This window comes from Theobroma umbraticum, unplaced genomic scaffold (genome assembly GCF_002168275.2).
Source record: "Theobroma umbraticum cultivar Fairchild unplaced genomic scaffold, ASM216827v3 scaffold_95.0, whole genome shotgun sequence".
NCBI classification, from domain to species: Eukaryota; Viridiplantae; Streptophyta; class Magnoliopsida; order Malvales; family Malvaceae; genus Theobroma; species Theobroma umbraticum.
Window position 1 is genome coordinate 4,109,306 of NW_018397257.1, and position 16,423 is coordinate 4,125,728.

The window sequence follows — 16,423 nt, forward strand, 5'->3', positions numbered from 1 at the left end:
TGTTATGTATGCTTTTTACTTTAATTTATTGTTATTATTACTTTGTCTTTATTTTCATCTTTCCTTTCTCAGTCTTTTAATTTCTTTCCCGTTTAATTTTTTCCCTTTTTTCTGTTAATATTTTTTTTATTAAAATTTTATCAAAAATTAATAAATTTAAAAATTTATTATTCAAATATTAATATGGTACAAGTAATAAGTTTACATTATATGCAGGGTTGCCCATAACTATTTAAACTCTATTTCATAAAGCTTGAAATAACTAATACCGTGGGAGGTTAATATTAGTTATTCCATGTATTGAAGAAAGGACTATTCCTTGATTAAAAAATGAACCAAACAAGGTAATATAAAAGACCTAAGAATAAAAGGGGAATGACTGAACTATTCCCCAAACAAACAAACCAACAAAGCAAGAGATGATACCAATCAGCAGCCTGATCATTATTTCATTATACATTGGGATTAGTTAACAAAAATGTACACAATTTGGATTGAAAACATTTAAACAGTCCCACCAGCTTAAATCTCCAACTGGATTTTTCTTTCAAGGCCAAATCACTAATTACAAAAACACTAGTTAGATAAAATCATAAAGGACACCTCCCTCCCTGCTGAAACCAGCTTTGAATTTGCCAAGAAAAAGTGCAAGCTATTCAGTTAACCAGCATGTGATCAAATCCCCCACCAGCCTGCAGGGTTGGCACCCGGTTCACCCCAACATTGTGAAGCAACTGCTGCAGCCACCTTCTAGTGGTTTGATCTTCCTAGAAGCATCAAAAAAGAGGATGAGACCAAAAAGATAAGTTTCCCATCACCCAATCATTAAGATTACTCAGATTTCATTGCTTAAATTGAATAATTCTCTTTTCCAGTTCCAGAACACATGTACACACATCATTTCTGCAAGAACAACAAGTTTAGATAAAATGGATTTTATTAACACCACAAAATAAAATAAATTTCACAGGCAGCCAACAACCAGCAGTCACAACTGACCAAACTCAACCGTGCCTTTATCTTTAAAACAACCTCAATCAGCGACACGAACCTTTTCTCCATTCTGGTCAATTGTGGGCTATATCTTCTTAAAGATCTATAGATGATAAGTCCTCTAAAAAGTCACCTTGTTTAACTATTCTCCCAATGTAGGTTTTACAGTCAAGAACCCAATCACTACACATTAACAAATAACCACAAGCATAACGATACACAACTAAAATCCTGAAGCCCATCAAACATAATACTATGGAGTCTCAAAAACTCTCAGCAGATATGTAAAGAGTGTAAGATCAACTTAAACTATGCCAAGAAAAAAGGTATTTTTTTCTAATAAATGTACATGTACACCTTTCCATTTTATTGTAACTGAAATGTGTACAAAGAATACGGATCAATAACTTACATATTATTACTAGTATTTTTCTTTCGAGTGCATTATTAATAGCATTTTACAAAGCTAATGGTCGAACAATATTCAATGTAACGTCACAAGACAAAATTAAAGTCAATTTAATATCTATTAGCATTAAATTTATACAATTCCCTAAGTCACTTCCACAATTTTTTTTAAATTTGAAAAAAAAAAATAGAAGTTAAACATATTCATTGACTTGAAATTTTACTGAAAGGAGAAACATAAACAAAACGTTAAATCTAAGTCAGTTTATTAAAATATAGATCATAATTTCACAAACGGGCATAAAAGTTAGTAACCCTGAAGACATTTGACAATAATTGATCCCTCAAATACATACATGCACAGATATCTATATGTTGATAGAGATAATACCTGGAAATACCCTCAAACTTCACTCAATAATGTAATTCATCCCTGTATCTTTATTGCATTCAATTAAGGCTACATGCTCAAATTTTGTATGATTAACCCATTAAGGAATATGAATAATCCATTATCATGCTTAGCAGGCAAAATTGAACTAAAAAAATGCTGCTAAAATTATGTCCACATGCACAACAAGATTAGGGAAAAATTTTGTTTCCTTTTTCTTCCCTGCAGCCAGCCAGCCTTGAAGTCGGAAAAATTGCTGTTTCCACACACCTAGAGCAGGCCTTCTCTGGCCTGCCACTGCCTGAGGTAGCAGCAACTTCGCCAGGTCAAGCAAGATCTAGCTGAAACAGACCACAAGGTCGACAATAGCTTTCCACTTTCTCTCTACATCTTGTTGGAGTCTTCTCCAAGTACCCTCTCTCTCTCTCTTTGGCTCCCCTTTCACTCAACTCTCTTTTAATTCCACTCTTCCACTTTCCTCTATCTTGGTTTTCCACTTAACAAAAATAAAATTAGTACACTTAATATAATTAACCGATATATATATATATATATATTTAAATTATTTAGATGATAATCTTGATTAATTTTCTTTCTCTCAATTATCTCCTTTGCAAATCGACTACATGACTGACTAGTCTTGGTACACCAAATTCACCTAGAAGCCAAGTAAATTAACAAGCTCAACAAGAAAAAGGCCAACTCTTAGGTCTGTCTTTCTCTCTTTCTATAATACAATTACCAAAATCCAAAACCTGATGCAAAAGTAAAATCAAGCACCAGAAAATGCTTTGAGAAAAACATAAGAAGCAATCTTGAAAAGCTTTGGTGACTTTTTATTTTAGCTTTCAATTATTTTTTTTTATGTCAAATGAAGCAAAATGGTTGCTGAAAATTTTTACAGGTTATAAATTTTATATTTCAAGTGAAAGCCATCAACCATATCATGTCAATAAAAGTTAAACAGAAATAAGGGGGAAAAAACAAAGAAAAGCAAGGAAAAAATTGACTATCTTCCAAAGTCAGACAAAAATAATAGTAATATTTAATTTTTAGCTTTATTTTTTTTATGAAATGCCACATGGCCAATAACAAAGCATTACAAACGCCACATGGCTGCAAACAAAGCATAACCAACAGGAAGTGGTGTCTTGATGTTTTAGTGGCCTACATCGCACACATCTTTGTAATAAAGATTATAAATTGCATTGAGATAGAAGTATATATGTTTAACTGAAAGCAATAACAGATGGACTACTGAACTACACTTTTGGGTGAAGTTCGAGGGCATTTTTAGGTATTATCACATGTTGATTATTGAATTCACATATGAAATAGGCTGAATACCACCCTTCTCAGCAGGACTCTTCAAGATAAAATATAATTTGAATAACATGTACTTGATTATAGCCAAAACAAAATTAACAAAAAGGAATATAAATTAAACATTCAGTACTTACACGAAGGCAAGTACTAAAGGTGGCATCTCGTAACATATCTGGAAGGCAACTTCTTAGCGCATCACAAGCCCTGTATTATGAAAACAACCTCAGAAACAAAATTATGGAAAAGGAAAGAGCGTAAGCTTAGACCCAAAAATTGACACATGGGCCCATGATCAACTTGATTAACAAACCTAGGGTTATCTGACAATCGAAGATAACATCGAATAATATGTTTTAACAGTCGTGAAGAGGGTTGCTCAGCAAGTGCTGCAACCATATTTCCCAAAACTCGACCAACTGCAAAAAACCGCTCAGCCGTAGTGCAAATATAGTCCAAGCCAACATCATCTAATAGAATCTTTTGAACTATAAAAGTGGCAACCTGCCATCACAAAATCATTTGTCACATATCAAGGAAGCAAGAACCTCATACATAATCCAATGAATTCAGGATAAACCACTTATTAAAATCAACTATTACAGAATCAACTCTAACAATGAGGTGGAATAGCTGTCAAGTGCACAACCATTTCAGATAGCTCGCATTTCACCACAATCTGCTGCCTCCTATGCAGCCCCAGACTATAACATGCTACAGCTCGAGAGAACATAGACCTAATAAAATTCCTAAAAAAAGAGGTGGGGAGGAGGGTGGAATATTCTGCAAATTGGTGATGTAATTACCATTATCTACTAGCTGGTATATAACTTACTCTGTGAAGCGAAAGCAACACAATGAGAACATTGAAAGTCCTTTGTGAACTAGTCATGCTAACAAAACTCAGCAATCACATAAGAAGCAGAAAATATAGAACTCTCGCTATGAATCTCTTAATGAGTAAAGTGAGGATGGTCAGCAACATTTGTATAGCAAAGTTTGTGTTCTTTACTAACTTAACACATCAGCAAGAGAAATAGGGCATCAGCTAGAAATAGCAAAAGCCAGCCCAATCCCACTGACACCAAATCCCAACCCACCTAATCTTAAAATGTCAACAGCCTAAACTAAACCCAAATCCAGTACCACTTGTAGTAGAGTACCAGTGTCAAGACATGATCCAAACCTGATGCCGCCAAACTCCATCAAGTTAAAAAGGTTCCACCCAAAACACGTGTTGGGCATGTTGGCTGAAAGCACATGAGACGAAAGTCGCACAGAGTGCATCAGAAAAGGAAGCCAGAGGGAGAAGCATGACAACCAGCAAAATGCTTGCTCAACAGAGAGGTCAAGGCAGAGGGATGCAAGTCTGCAGCATCGATTGGTGCAGCAGAGGAAGTGCAAGGCTGTGATGCCCAAGGAAGCAGCATGCAACAAGACAACATGCCAGGCGAGAGCATCCAAGGCATCATCACAGGGAGTTGCAGTGCACAGGGCCAAACAGATCCGAGACAATGACGTTCAACCAAGAGCATGCAAGGTGGTGAGGTGCTGAAGCTACGTGTGTGATGCAATAGCATATGCTAGGCGAGGAAGCATGAAACAGGTACCATCACCCTCAACAACAAGGCTGTCGCTAGATTGAGGGGGAGCATGTCACGCCTTACATGAGTAGCCCAGATGAGGGATGCCTTGGGAGCACCAGGAACAGGTCATCAGGGCCACCAGCTGAGCGGATATGGTTGAAGGGGACCATCAAGCTGACTAGGATGGCAAAGGAGCCACCAGCAGCACCGCCTGTACACCAAGTCAGGCCAGACTGCATGCCAGCGAGCCAGCTGGCCTTGCCAACGGTAGGCAGCACACCAGCGCTGCTCCAACAATCTGCTCACTGTTCCCACGGGAAGAAACAGTCTTCTAACAGGCTAGGAGTTTGAAATCATGGCAAAGGCTCTTCCTAGCCGTTAGAGAGGAGGAGGGCTTTGTAAAGGGGTTTCCTTGCCCTATAAAAGGACACCCCCACCAAGCAAAGGGTAGCTGGCGGATGTGATGGTGTGGAGTGAAAGAGCTCCTCCCCACCCCTATCATAGGCAAAGGTTTTTGGGGTTTCTCTTGTGTAGATATTGTATTTTTGTGAATACAATACCCTTTTCCTAACTCTCCTTTCTAGCTTACTTTCTGCTGCATATTCTTGGTTCATTCCTTCCTTAGAGGGTAATATGGGTTTCTAGGCTCACTTAGGTGCCCAGTAGCGTATGAGGGGAGCCTAAGGCTGCACAGGGGTCAGACTAAAGTCTAGGCAGGTGACACGAGCATAAACCTCCAAGACATGCTATCTCCACCCCAAATTGACTTTGAAATGTAATACAAATAACAAGACACGATCTTTGAGATGCTAACAAACCATAAAAAATTGTATATTCTAATTTACTTTTCTAGTATATAATGTAAGCAAAATTAAAATATAGCATGTGCGTACTATCAGATGTGCATAAGCAGGCCTTTGCCTAGTCCAAGTCCAAGAAAAAATACAAGTCAGGCTTAAGCCGAGCTCAAGTGGAACCTAGATTTGGAAACCCAAGCCCATTCATTAAGTATTCAGTATAAAATAGTATAAAACTTGCTTTTCAAAAAAATAAATAAATAAAACAGTATAAAACTTATATTAAAAAAACATACGGTGTTATCAACAACTTATAAATTATCATAAAAATCTATAAATCAATATATATCTTAAATATATATTTCATAATAATATTTTTGGCATTGTTATCCAAGTACGCCACAAAATAAAATAAAACATGTTGTATCCCACTCAAAATAAGGGCTGGAATGGCAGGCCTGGGCAGGCTGCCCCGCCATGGGCACCACCAGGCATGCATGTTAGTTATCACACAATTCCACCCAAATCCTGCTACTTGAATAACAAACATATTTTCAGATAAAACACATAAGGAAACAGAAAAAATAGATAATTCAGCACAATTAGAAAAGCAAAGGTACAAAATCAACAAACTCAACTGTTTTCGACAGTTCACTACCCATCTCCATTGTGCGCAGGCATAGCGGGATTATCTCTGTTGAAAGAAGGAAGCTAATAACTTCCGTATCATCAACCTGCAAAAGAAATAAAGTAGGCTCATTTTATTAATATCTTTAGAATAATTATGCAGACAACATTTTGAATAACAACAAAGAGATAACTGTTAGTTTGTCTCAAATTTGACCATTATAATCTCTGTTTCCCACACATTCATAACAGAGGGAAGGAAAGGAAGTGAAAGTTGCAAGCAAATATCATTACCTGTAATTAGCAAAAATACTAATATATTTTATTAAACAGACCCAAGATCCAGAGCATGTATTGCATGCTCTCAAACTTGAGAGACCAAATAGAGGGGAAAGAAAAGCAAAAGCAATATAGTAATTTTCTTTTCGTTTCTTTTCTTTTTGTTTTGATACATATCAATTTACATTTTATAAGTGGATAAAAAATCACTAACTACCTAGGAAATAAAGGTTCACAATCCTCTGCACTAAAGAGACAACAGCACATAATAATGGGGAAACTCCCTAGGTCATGTACTTCACTGTATGAGCTCCTCATAAACAAGAAATGGATACTTGCTACCGGCTAGCTGATTACAGAGTTCAAGTGACACATAGAAGAAATCAAATTACAGGCTGGTTTGTAAAATAGCTATGGAAGCTTTCTCTTTACACCAATTAATGCAAGTCTCATTGTACATAAATTTCCAAAGGGTCCCATCCAAGTTTATAATTATCTGTTGCAGATGTGCAAAGTCCCTCTGTGCTATTTATAACATTGGGTAAACAACATCTTTGCTATTTTCTATGTTTTTATCATGGATCCACTTCAATTCTCCCCATAATCATAGACCATTGATTTGCCTTTAGAACTCTTTCACACCCTTCTTGGGTAATGCATTTCCTTCAGCCTAGCATGTTCTAGTAAAACATATAATGGCATTATAATCCATGAAGATCACAATGCTGGCAACAAAATCAACTTGAATAAAGCAAGAATGAATTTACCTTCACCAAGGCACCAATGACACCTAAGCTAGTAAGCCTCAAGTACTCAAAAGGTCTTGATTTACTTGTTGTATTAAGGAAAGGATACAGATATAAGGGTATATGTGCTGCAAATGGAAAATAATTAGTGACAGGCATGAATTAGAACATATACAACTTTATATAGGGGATGAAAGACGATATTCAATCCGTTAATGTCATAGATGAAGCAAGAAAGTAACATCACAAATGCCTAAGCATTTGACAAAGATATTGTCTTAAGGAGGGGAGAGAAGGATGAAAAGAACACATCTAACAACCAGCAAATGGGTTAAGAAACCAACTGATGATATGGAAAAATCAACACAATGCAACCCTCTATGAACAAGCTATGCACACAGCCCAAAGGGCATAGGGTGCGCAGAGGGAAGGACTTCTAGTTCAAAGCTACCTAAAAAAGACAATAACGCGAATGTCCAACGTTAATTCAAACTTTCTGCCAGTACAACCTTAGAATAAAGAACAAATTTAGAAACCAATTTACTCCCTCTGTCAATATTCTTCTCTTTGTAAAAGCTCAGAGACTAAGAAAATGCATTAAATTATAGCTGACAATTTTTCCCCCACACAAATGGAGTATAATCTTCTAACTCCCTTTTGTATCATAGTTGAAAAGTTATTAAATGTTGTTGGAAATGATTAGCCCTTGACTTTTAATATTGTACAATTTTGCGCGGCCATCTTAAAGTAGAAAATCATGACAGTTGTTATAAGATGAAGTATAGATCAATCCATTTAATCAACCAATCAGCTACTATATAAATTTTCCAGCAGTCTTTTAACTGGACTTATACTTGAAAAAGGAATTTGGATTATTATTCTTTGCTCCGGCAATGGAGCTCCACAAGCAGAGTTAGATAGTTTCCATATGTCCATTTAATAATTAATTAACTTATTAATTTTCATAAATATGTCCACCAAACTGCACTTGGGAAGTTTAAGAACTCCACCGCCACCGTAAAGGATAAGTTTCCTTAAAACAAAAGAAATTTTATAGTGAAATTAATATTTCAATTATCACTTAAAATGTTTATTCCACAATCTCCAACTGCTATTCTCCCTTCCCATGGGAATGTCAACTTCTATGATTTTAGTAACAGGTAATCTCAATAGAATGACTTGTACTCAGGAACTGAGAAGCAGCTCCATTTATGGCAGCATCACTATCCTATTTCAGAGGATAGTCTATAATTAATCGCACAATGTTCTGATTTTCAATGCAACCTCAAGATCAATAAAATCCAAAAAAAAAAATGCACACTGAAACCAGAAAATATCCCTGACATGTGTTAAGCAACAAATACGCATCTCAAGACCAAACAAGTATGCTCATCAGAATATAAAGTACCATTTAGGAATAACATCCTTGTGTCTGGATGAGAAGCTACACACTGTAAGAAAGATGAAAAATTATGGCGCATTAGCAGTGCCTTCTAATTGACAAATACAATAATAAACAAAAATCATGCAATCTTTTATCTTGTTTCGCCTTCAACAACAATATAAGGAAACATGTACAACAAACTAACAAAAAAGGCAACCTTAGGGTAATAAGTTACTATAAGTGAAGTAAAAATCAATATAACAGAAGAACTTAGAAAGGCCAAAAACATATCACCTGAAGTAGAGCAAGAGCATTGCAAACTCGATTTGATTGTGCTGGAGTTAGATTTGGTGGTGAGAGAACAGGATAAATTGAAACTATCTCCTGCAAGTAAAAATGGTTTAGGATCAAGGATTGAACAGAATAAGCCCCTAACCATGACAGATTTTCAACTTCAACAGCTGGAAACTCAACTAATAACAAAATACAATATAAGAAGCGTCTAATGTATTAAGCGGTCATTAGACTCCAAACGACGAGGATATACTTGTTTTGAGGGAAACAATCCATGATTTAAAATGTTTCCATGTAAAAGAACATCTTCCATGTGTATGCTAAAAATGTAAAATAGACTAAAAATTAGTTTACATCAGATATATCCTTATTTTGAAAGAAAAACTAATTTAAGCTTTTTTTCTCATAAGTCATTTCTCATTAGCCAAAAAAGAACACACCCTTAACCAGTGGAGTCAGATATGCCTTTCTACCATATCTCCAATTAATACAACCACTTCTACTTGTTCCTACCCCTATCTTATAGAGTAGGACCTAAAAGGAAGGCATAGAGTACAAATCGAGTTAAAATGAATTTATATGTGAAGTAAATACACCATATCTGAATGAAATTGCACCAGATAAAAAAATTTCACATGCTATAAAAAACTAAAAGAAGAAGAAAGAAAGAAAGAAACTCATAATTTTTTGTTTACAAAGAAAATGTTGAACACTGTATAATCTCTCAAAACAAACAAAGCTGAAGTCAAATGCAGAAACACTCAAACAGTAAACTGGAACATATGCAGCCATCATGCAGATGCAAATATCAATCGATCTGGTAAAATGAACTGCATGTTAACAAAGATGCACAGGAATGTTACCAAGGTAACAACATAGACATACCATCTTTCATAATCCAGTTTTGAAGAAATAATACCATGACATTTTACTTTAACTTCAAATAATATTTTAGCTGCCTTTGCTCATTTCATTGATGTTCACATCCAACCTTACACTGCTAGCTTACAACATGAGCAACATGGAAAGATATCAAATTGCTAAAAGAAGTACACCATAATTAAAGCGCACAAAACAACAGCAGTAGCATCAATAACTCAATAAAAGAAAGATGATAAAATGAACTGCCAAGGTTCTCTATCAAGCTTATATGCATTAAACAGTAAGTAAGAAATTACAAAAATCATGGAGAACGGGAGTGGGTGAGGGAGGAAACAGGGAATAATTATGAACTACCAACCATAAATAGCATACCTGTAAAAGTGCAGCAATAGTACCAAAAGAATTCCACAACAATGGAGCCAAATCTTGAAATAATTCTCTCTTCTAAAAATAAAAACAAAAACAAGTTTATTAGGCATACCTGTATGAGTGCAGCTATAGTACCAAAAGAATTCCACACGAAAGGAGCCAAATCTTGAAATAATTCCTTGTTCTAAAAAATAACCAAAGGTAGACACTAGTTTATAGTAGTAACAGACAAATGCTGAACAGCTAAATTGCATAACCACATACAGAGAAAGAACATGACAGGAGATCAAGTTGCAGATATTGACCTAACAAGCTCAGTGCACAAGAACAATTATTCTGGGGCCATATATCTTATTTTTAGACCTTCACAAATAACAATGAACCTAAATATTTTATTTTTAAAGAAGTTGCCCCTAGATGATGGATTCACTTCAACCAACCACCCAGACCTCCATATCACTTGCTTTGATGAATGGTTAACTAATTTCCTAGGCAGGACAAGTATTTCAACCTCAATATCCAGCATCATTATGATGATAATGCATACGAATGCAGCTAAATGGAATGCTAAATGCTTTACAATGAAACCAAAGCCATTGCATGAGAAAAATGATAAATGCATCACTAGCAAAGAAGCAAAAGGAAAGAGCAGAAGCAATTTTCAGTTTCCCTATCATAACCATAGAGAATGGATATGAGAGTGTTATCCTAAATAAGAACCAGATGCAAAATACATGTGACCTCCTTCATGGTCATTGTGCCTTTAAGGATCAAAACATAACAAATAATGCGCAATGCAACCATAAAAAGGACACTAGTGAGCAAGAGCAAAAGGCTTAACACAAACAAATAACCCATACAAGTGAAAATCTGGTCAAAAATTACATTTAAAAACAGGAGAGTTCGTAAAACTTGAAACCATGCAAGATAAAGAGTACACTGCTGAGTAGAGTCCAAAAATTTTTAAGGCTTTAGACAGACCATATTTGACCCATTCTTAATTTTAACCCTCTTCTAATTCAATCCAAACTTCTAATAATAACTCTTCTCCATAATCTCTTTTTCTCCAAATTCCCGACATTATATTTTACTAGTCCTTGTTCCCCAGAGCCCAAAAGCAGTCTCATATTCCTATAGGTATTCATTTCCCATTAATGGGTATGTAATATCCATTTTCATGACTTTGTATCTCTTAAAGTAAAAAGAAAAAAAAAAAAAGAGAGGAAGTAGAGAAGCCATCTATAAACCCAAAAATTAATAGCCAAACCAAAAATTTTGGAATTAGTTTCCTCCTTTGTTAACTTAGCTACAATATATTTCTATTCTTATCCCCATTTTATCTTTTAGAAGTAACATAAATATAAAACATTTCACCTTCGCCTACAATTCTAATGGGTATCCTCATCAACTAAACCAGTAAAAAGTTCAAAATCAAATTTCATCCAAATTTTCTACTTTATTTAAACCAAAACCCTACTTTGTCAAACACATAAAGGAGAAGAGCAGAACAACATCACTTAATCAAATACTGTAAAAAGGACAAAAAAGAAGATTAACGATTTTTTAAGATTAAATTACCTTGGATAGTTCGAGAAGAGCGTTTTCTCGGAGATCGGGATTGCTCAGATCCAGAACCAAATGCTCAGCCGATGCCATTTTCCTATCCTTATTAGCCGGAGCTCCGGCAGCAGTTGGATTCGACGCGGTGGGCCCCCCAAAAGGCGTGTTCATCGACAGAGATTGGGGTAGATTCACCATTTGCATAAATTAGAGAAATGGAAAAAAGCAGAAACTAAAAGACGAAAGCAAACGACTATGCGTCACGCTCTCTCCATCACTTTCCTTCTGAATTTTTTTTTCCGAATGAGGAAAGGAGAGCGTACGTTTCAAACAAAATCTGTTAAGCTCAGAAAGTTAAGGAGAGTTACTTCCACGTGCATTACATGCGCGTGAGTATTTTTGGTCATCTCATCCGCGAGAGTTATGTTTAAGTAGCCGTTTCAAACTTTTTTTTTACTCTTTCTCTTCTTTTCTTTTGTTGTTTGTTTTTTTCTAATTTTCATCTATTTGCATATCAGAAAATAATTTGTTTACAAAAAAAAATTCAAAATAAAATATTTTATAAAAAAAACCTAATAATTCTTATTGTTTTGATAAATTATTAAAAATACTTTTTGTTATTTAATTCATCTCATAAAAATAATTTTCATCATCATTCATTTACAAAAATTTTTCCTTATTTGTTATGATGTGGATAAATTCTTTTACTATAATATTATAATTTGTGTCATTGATAAGTAGCATAAAGGTTCTTTATCATAAATTACTTGAGTTGTTTTTTTGTTTCAAATTAACAAATTTTATATTTGTCTAAACAACAAAAAACTCAAAAGACTTCCTAAAACATTTTACTTACTACTCAATGTTGCTCATCATTGTTTTTTGTCTTTGTTTGTCGCTTCCATTGAAATTGGTATTTGTTGATGAGTTTGGTGTCAAAACAACCTTAAACCCATTATTTTGCTCTTATAAGTTATTTGGTATGTACATGTATAAAGGACATACATGTACGTTACATAGGTAACCAAAATCTCGTATTTTATGTTCCTACATAAAAGAAAAATAATACAAATAATTCGTAACAAGATCACTCCTGAATTTTCCAAGAAACAAAACTTCTTTTATTATCATTCAATGTAAATGTCTACTGAAAGCCAAAATCTAGCATTCCTTCATCTCGAATGTTATCCGTCTCTACTCCTTAACTATTCAACAAATTTCCATTGCCAAATAACTCACAACTATTAGCCTTCTTTGCTGAAACTATTCCTTCAATATGTGATTAATGCTGATAAACTGATAATCATAGTAATGTGACAATGCTAATGCAATTCAATCTTTTTATCAGTAAATAAAAACCAAGCTCAATAAAAGACAAAGACTCCATCGAAACATTTAATCTCAAAGTCCAACCATTAGAAGACAATGCATAAATGCAAGCTAAGAGCATCCTAATTTCATACAAAATGTGTTGATTTTTCCACAAAAAGAAAAAAGAAGAAATTTTTTAGCCAAAATACAAGTTAGAAGATTTTATTTGTAGTATGCACCTAAAAAGCATGTATGTCTACACATCAAATTTTAAATTCAGTGTATATATGTTTCTATGCAAATCTCATATAGAGTCAATATCAAATACATTTTATAACTCAAATAGAACATTTGTCAATTAACTCAAATAAAATACATATGTACTCTAAACATTAAACAACCAATATAACCCTCATTTATTGAAAATGGTAAGACAGAGAATAACAACAAAACTCCTACATGTACAATGTTCCACCATCAACCATAATGACCAAAAAAATATATAGTTGTGCATGTGTGTAATAGGTTCTAGGGTAAACTTCAATAGTGGCTCTTATGGTTTGATGATTTCTTACGTAACACATGTAGATAGTCAATTTTGGTTAATACTTATTCTTTAAAGAATTATTTTATAATATAATATTATATAGAGAATAATGACAACAACCATTAAAAGTGAAACACTATTTTACGCAGAACAATTACAAGAAGTGAATTACTATTTTACATGAAATAACTAAAATAAGTGGAGCACTATTTAATGTGGAGCAACTAATACAAATAAAACAACTATTTTGCATAAAATAACCACTTCACATAGATGATGATGCAAATAATCCAAAATAAGTGACAAGATTCATGGATTACTTTCATCTTGGGATATTTCGAAGAGTTTGGCTTGGTGACTCAGATGTGGAGATAGTTAAAGGGTCTCTTTCTTAACCTTTTCTTAAAGTACAAATATTTCTCTCTTTTACCTTATTCGCTTGTACCTATTCACTTATAACTTCTTCTTTTGTACCTGCTTATTATAGCTTTTTCTCTTGTACTTATTCATGTACAACTCTTCTTTGTTAGTTTCTATTTGAGAACAATTCTTATTACATCTAATTACTTCAACAGTCACATAATAGGTTTCTAACCGCTACTCAACATTAACTTTCAGTAACAATTACCTAATATTAAAACCCTCCTTAATAATATTATTCATTACATATATTAAAACTTTTTCTTGTAACCATTACTTTTAGCATTATATATAGAGCCTTCACAATTCAAAAGAGAGACTTTTCACTTTCATAACTCCTTTACTCTCACTTAGAGCTTCTCTCTCTAGCATATTTTCACTCATAATATCTATTCTCATATTATTCTCTTCTAGCTGCCACTATACTCAGTACTTCAGGAACTGCTCCGATCTTTCTCTCCATCACCTCCGATGCATCATTTTACTTGTTTGCAATGCTTCCTTTCTTTATCACAAGAACCCTCTATACACATAAATTTCTCATTGAAATTTCTTGATTTGAAAATTATGAGACAAATACAAATATTTAATGATGTGAGTGATAATCTCTAGAAATTTCTCTAATTAATTTATTCACATTGTCTTCAAAAGTCACAAACTTAAACTTAATCTTGATCACGAACTTGCTTGATCTTCATTTCAAGAGTCTTTATGACTTAATCTTGATCACGAACACTTGATCTTTACTTCAAGGGTATTTATGACTTAATTTTGATCACGAACACTTGATATCTTGATCATGAACTTCGTTGCAGCTTGATCTTGATCACAAGCTTCACAGTTGCTTGATTTTCACTTCAAAAATCTTCTACTTCTTGATCTTTGAAATGTTCTCAATTTTCGAATGCTTTTGAATGAATGAAAATGGCTTAGGGAAGCTCCCTATTTATAATGTTAAGTGGGAGATTTTGATGAGAATGTAGTCTCTTTGAATTATCTCTAAACTATTTTAATTTATTTAGAGATAAATTATGATGACTCATAAAAAGTCTTTTGGTTGGCTAGACTTTGAGTCCTTGAATTTTGATTGACCAAAGTTAAATATTATCTCTAAATTATCTTACTTCATTTAGAGATAAATTAAATAATTAAATTTGATTTTCATCTCTAAATTAATATAATTATTAGAGATAAATTAGATGACCAATAATTAATTTTGATTGGTAAAAAATATTAATATTATCTTTAAATTATTTTGATTTATTTAGAGATAAATTGGATGACCAATAACTAATTTTTGATTGGTCAAAAATATAAATATTATCTCTAAATTATTTTAATTTATTTAGAGATAAATTAGATGACCAATAAGTAATTTGTGATTGGTCAAAAATATAAATATTATCTCTAAATTATTTTGATTTATTTAGAGATAAATTGGATGATCAATAACTAATTTTTTTATTAGTCCAATTTAAATATTATTTTCAAATTATCTCAAGAGATGAATAATTACTAATAGGTGAATTGGTTCAACTATATGTCTTTAAAATAACTTAATCAATAAATTAATTATTTTACAATTAATTACATAGTTAAGATATTATTAAATCCATATGGCAGCACGCAATTGGTTGATAATTTTTCTCCTTCTACAAATGCCCCCTCAAGACTTGTACACACATGATTTTGAATGTGGCAAGTGAACAAGTCTTGAAATTTTTTTTAAAAAAAAAAATTATAGGATTTTTTATAATCCTAATATGTCTTGGTATGCTTGTAATCCAAATTAAATTTGAATTATGCTTACCCATAACTAAGAGAATTATAATTTTAGAAGATGTATATTGTAATAGAACTATTTGAAGAAGTATATTGTAATAAAACTACAATCTTAAAATAAGTATATTGCAATTGGTATTGCATTCCTTAATCAATTAGGATTAAGGAATTTTACTCTATAAAAAGAGCATTCCCTTATCCATTTTTTTCACATCAAAACATTGGAATCCATAATATTTTAGTTGCGATTGCTTCAGTTCATGCACCAATTCATAATTGCAGACCCGTAGATAAAAGCTGCCTACTTCTTGTTGGTAAAAGCATATTTATTTTTTCAAATCTTATTTTGTTTACATGGTAAACCGATTGCAATTTTTCCTCGACTCTTTATTCTTGCCATGCTAAATTATGTTAACTATGATTTATCTTGCCACGTTTTCATGTTTGAAATCATGCAAGCCACCATTAGTTTCAATTGTCATGCTAAAATCATGCAAGCCACCACTTGTTTCAATTGCCACGCTAAGTCTCCTTTTATCTTGCCAAGTTACATGAACATAAGCAAACATTAAAGAGGCCAAGAATTGGCCAATATCTTCTCATCAACTTCCTGTATGTACAATCGTAAATTGTCGTGTTAAAAAAAAATCCAACATTGTTGTGATTTTTTTTATTACTTCAACTTTTTTTTGATTGATTTTTTTTTTATAAATTGTTGTTTTAG

General features: G+C 33.3%; 1 protein-coding gene across 3 annotated transcripts; it reads right to left on the reverse strand.

Annotated features, from left to right (window-relative positions):
* Positions 1-300: 300 nt before the first annotated feature.
* Positions 301-11,948, reverse strand: LOC110411788 (Cell differentiation, Rcd1-like protein). Of its 3 annotated transcripts, none has more exons than XM_021422087.2 (9): positions 11,658-11,948; positions 10,083-10,151; positions 8,829-8,918; positions 8,559-8,601; positions 7,172-7,278; positions 6,137-6,232; positions 3,429-3,619; positions 3,253-3,322; positions 301-767 (listed from the first exon to the last, which is right to left on the reverse strand). In XM_021422087.2, the coding sequence occupies exons 1-9, from the start codon at positions 11,841-11,843 to the stop codon at positions 657-659; spliced, it is 963 nt and encodes a 320-aa protein (XP_021277762.1). In that variant the 5' UTR covers positions 11,844-11,948; the 3' UTR covers positions 301-656. The 3 variants fall into 3 exon arrangements, with proteins under 3 accessions (XP_021277762.1, XP_021277760.1, XP_021277761.1); XM_021422085.2 differs by having other exon boundaries at positions 10,083-10,154; positions 11,658-11,947; XM_021422086.2 differs by lacking the exon at positions 10,083-10,151 and adding an exon at positions 10,192-10,263 and having other exon boundaries at positions 11,658-11,947.
* Positions 11,949-16,423: the final 4,475 nt, after the last annotated feature.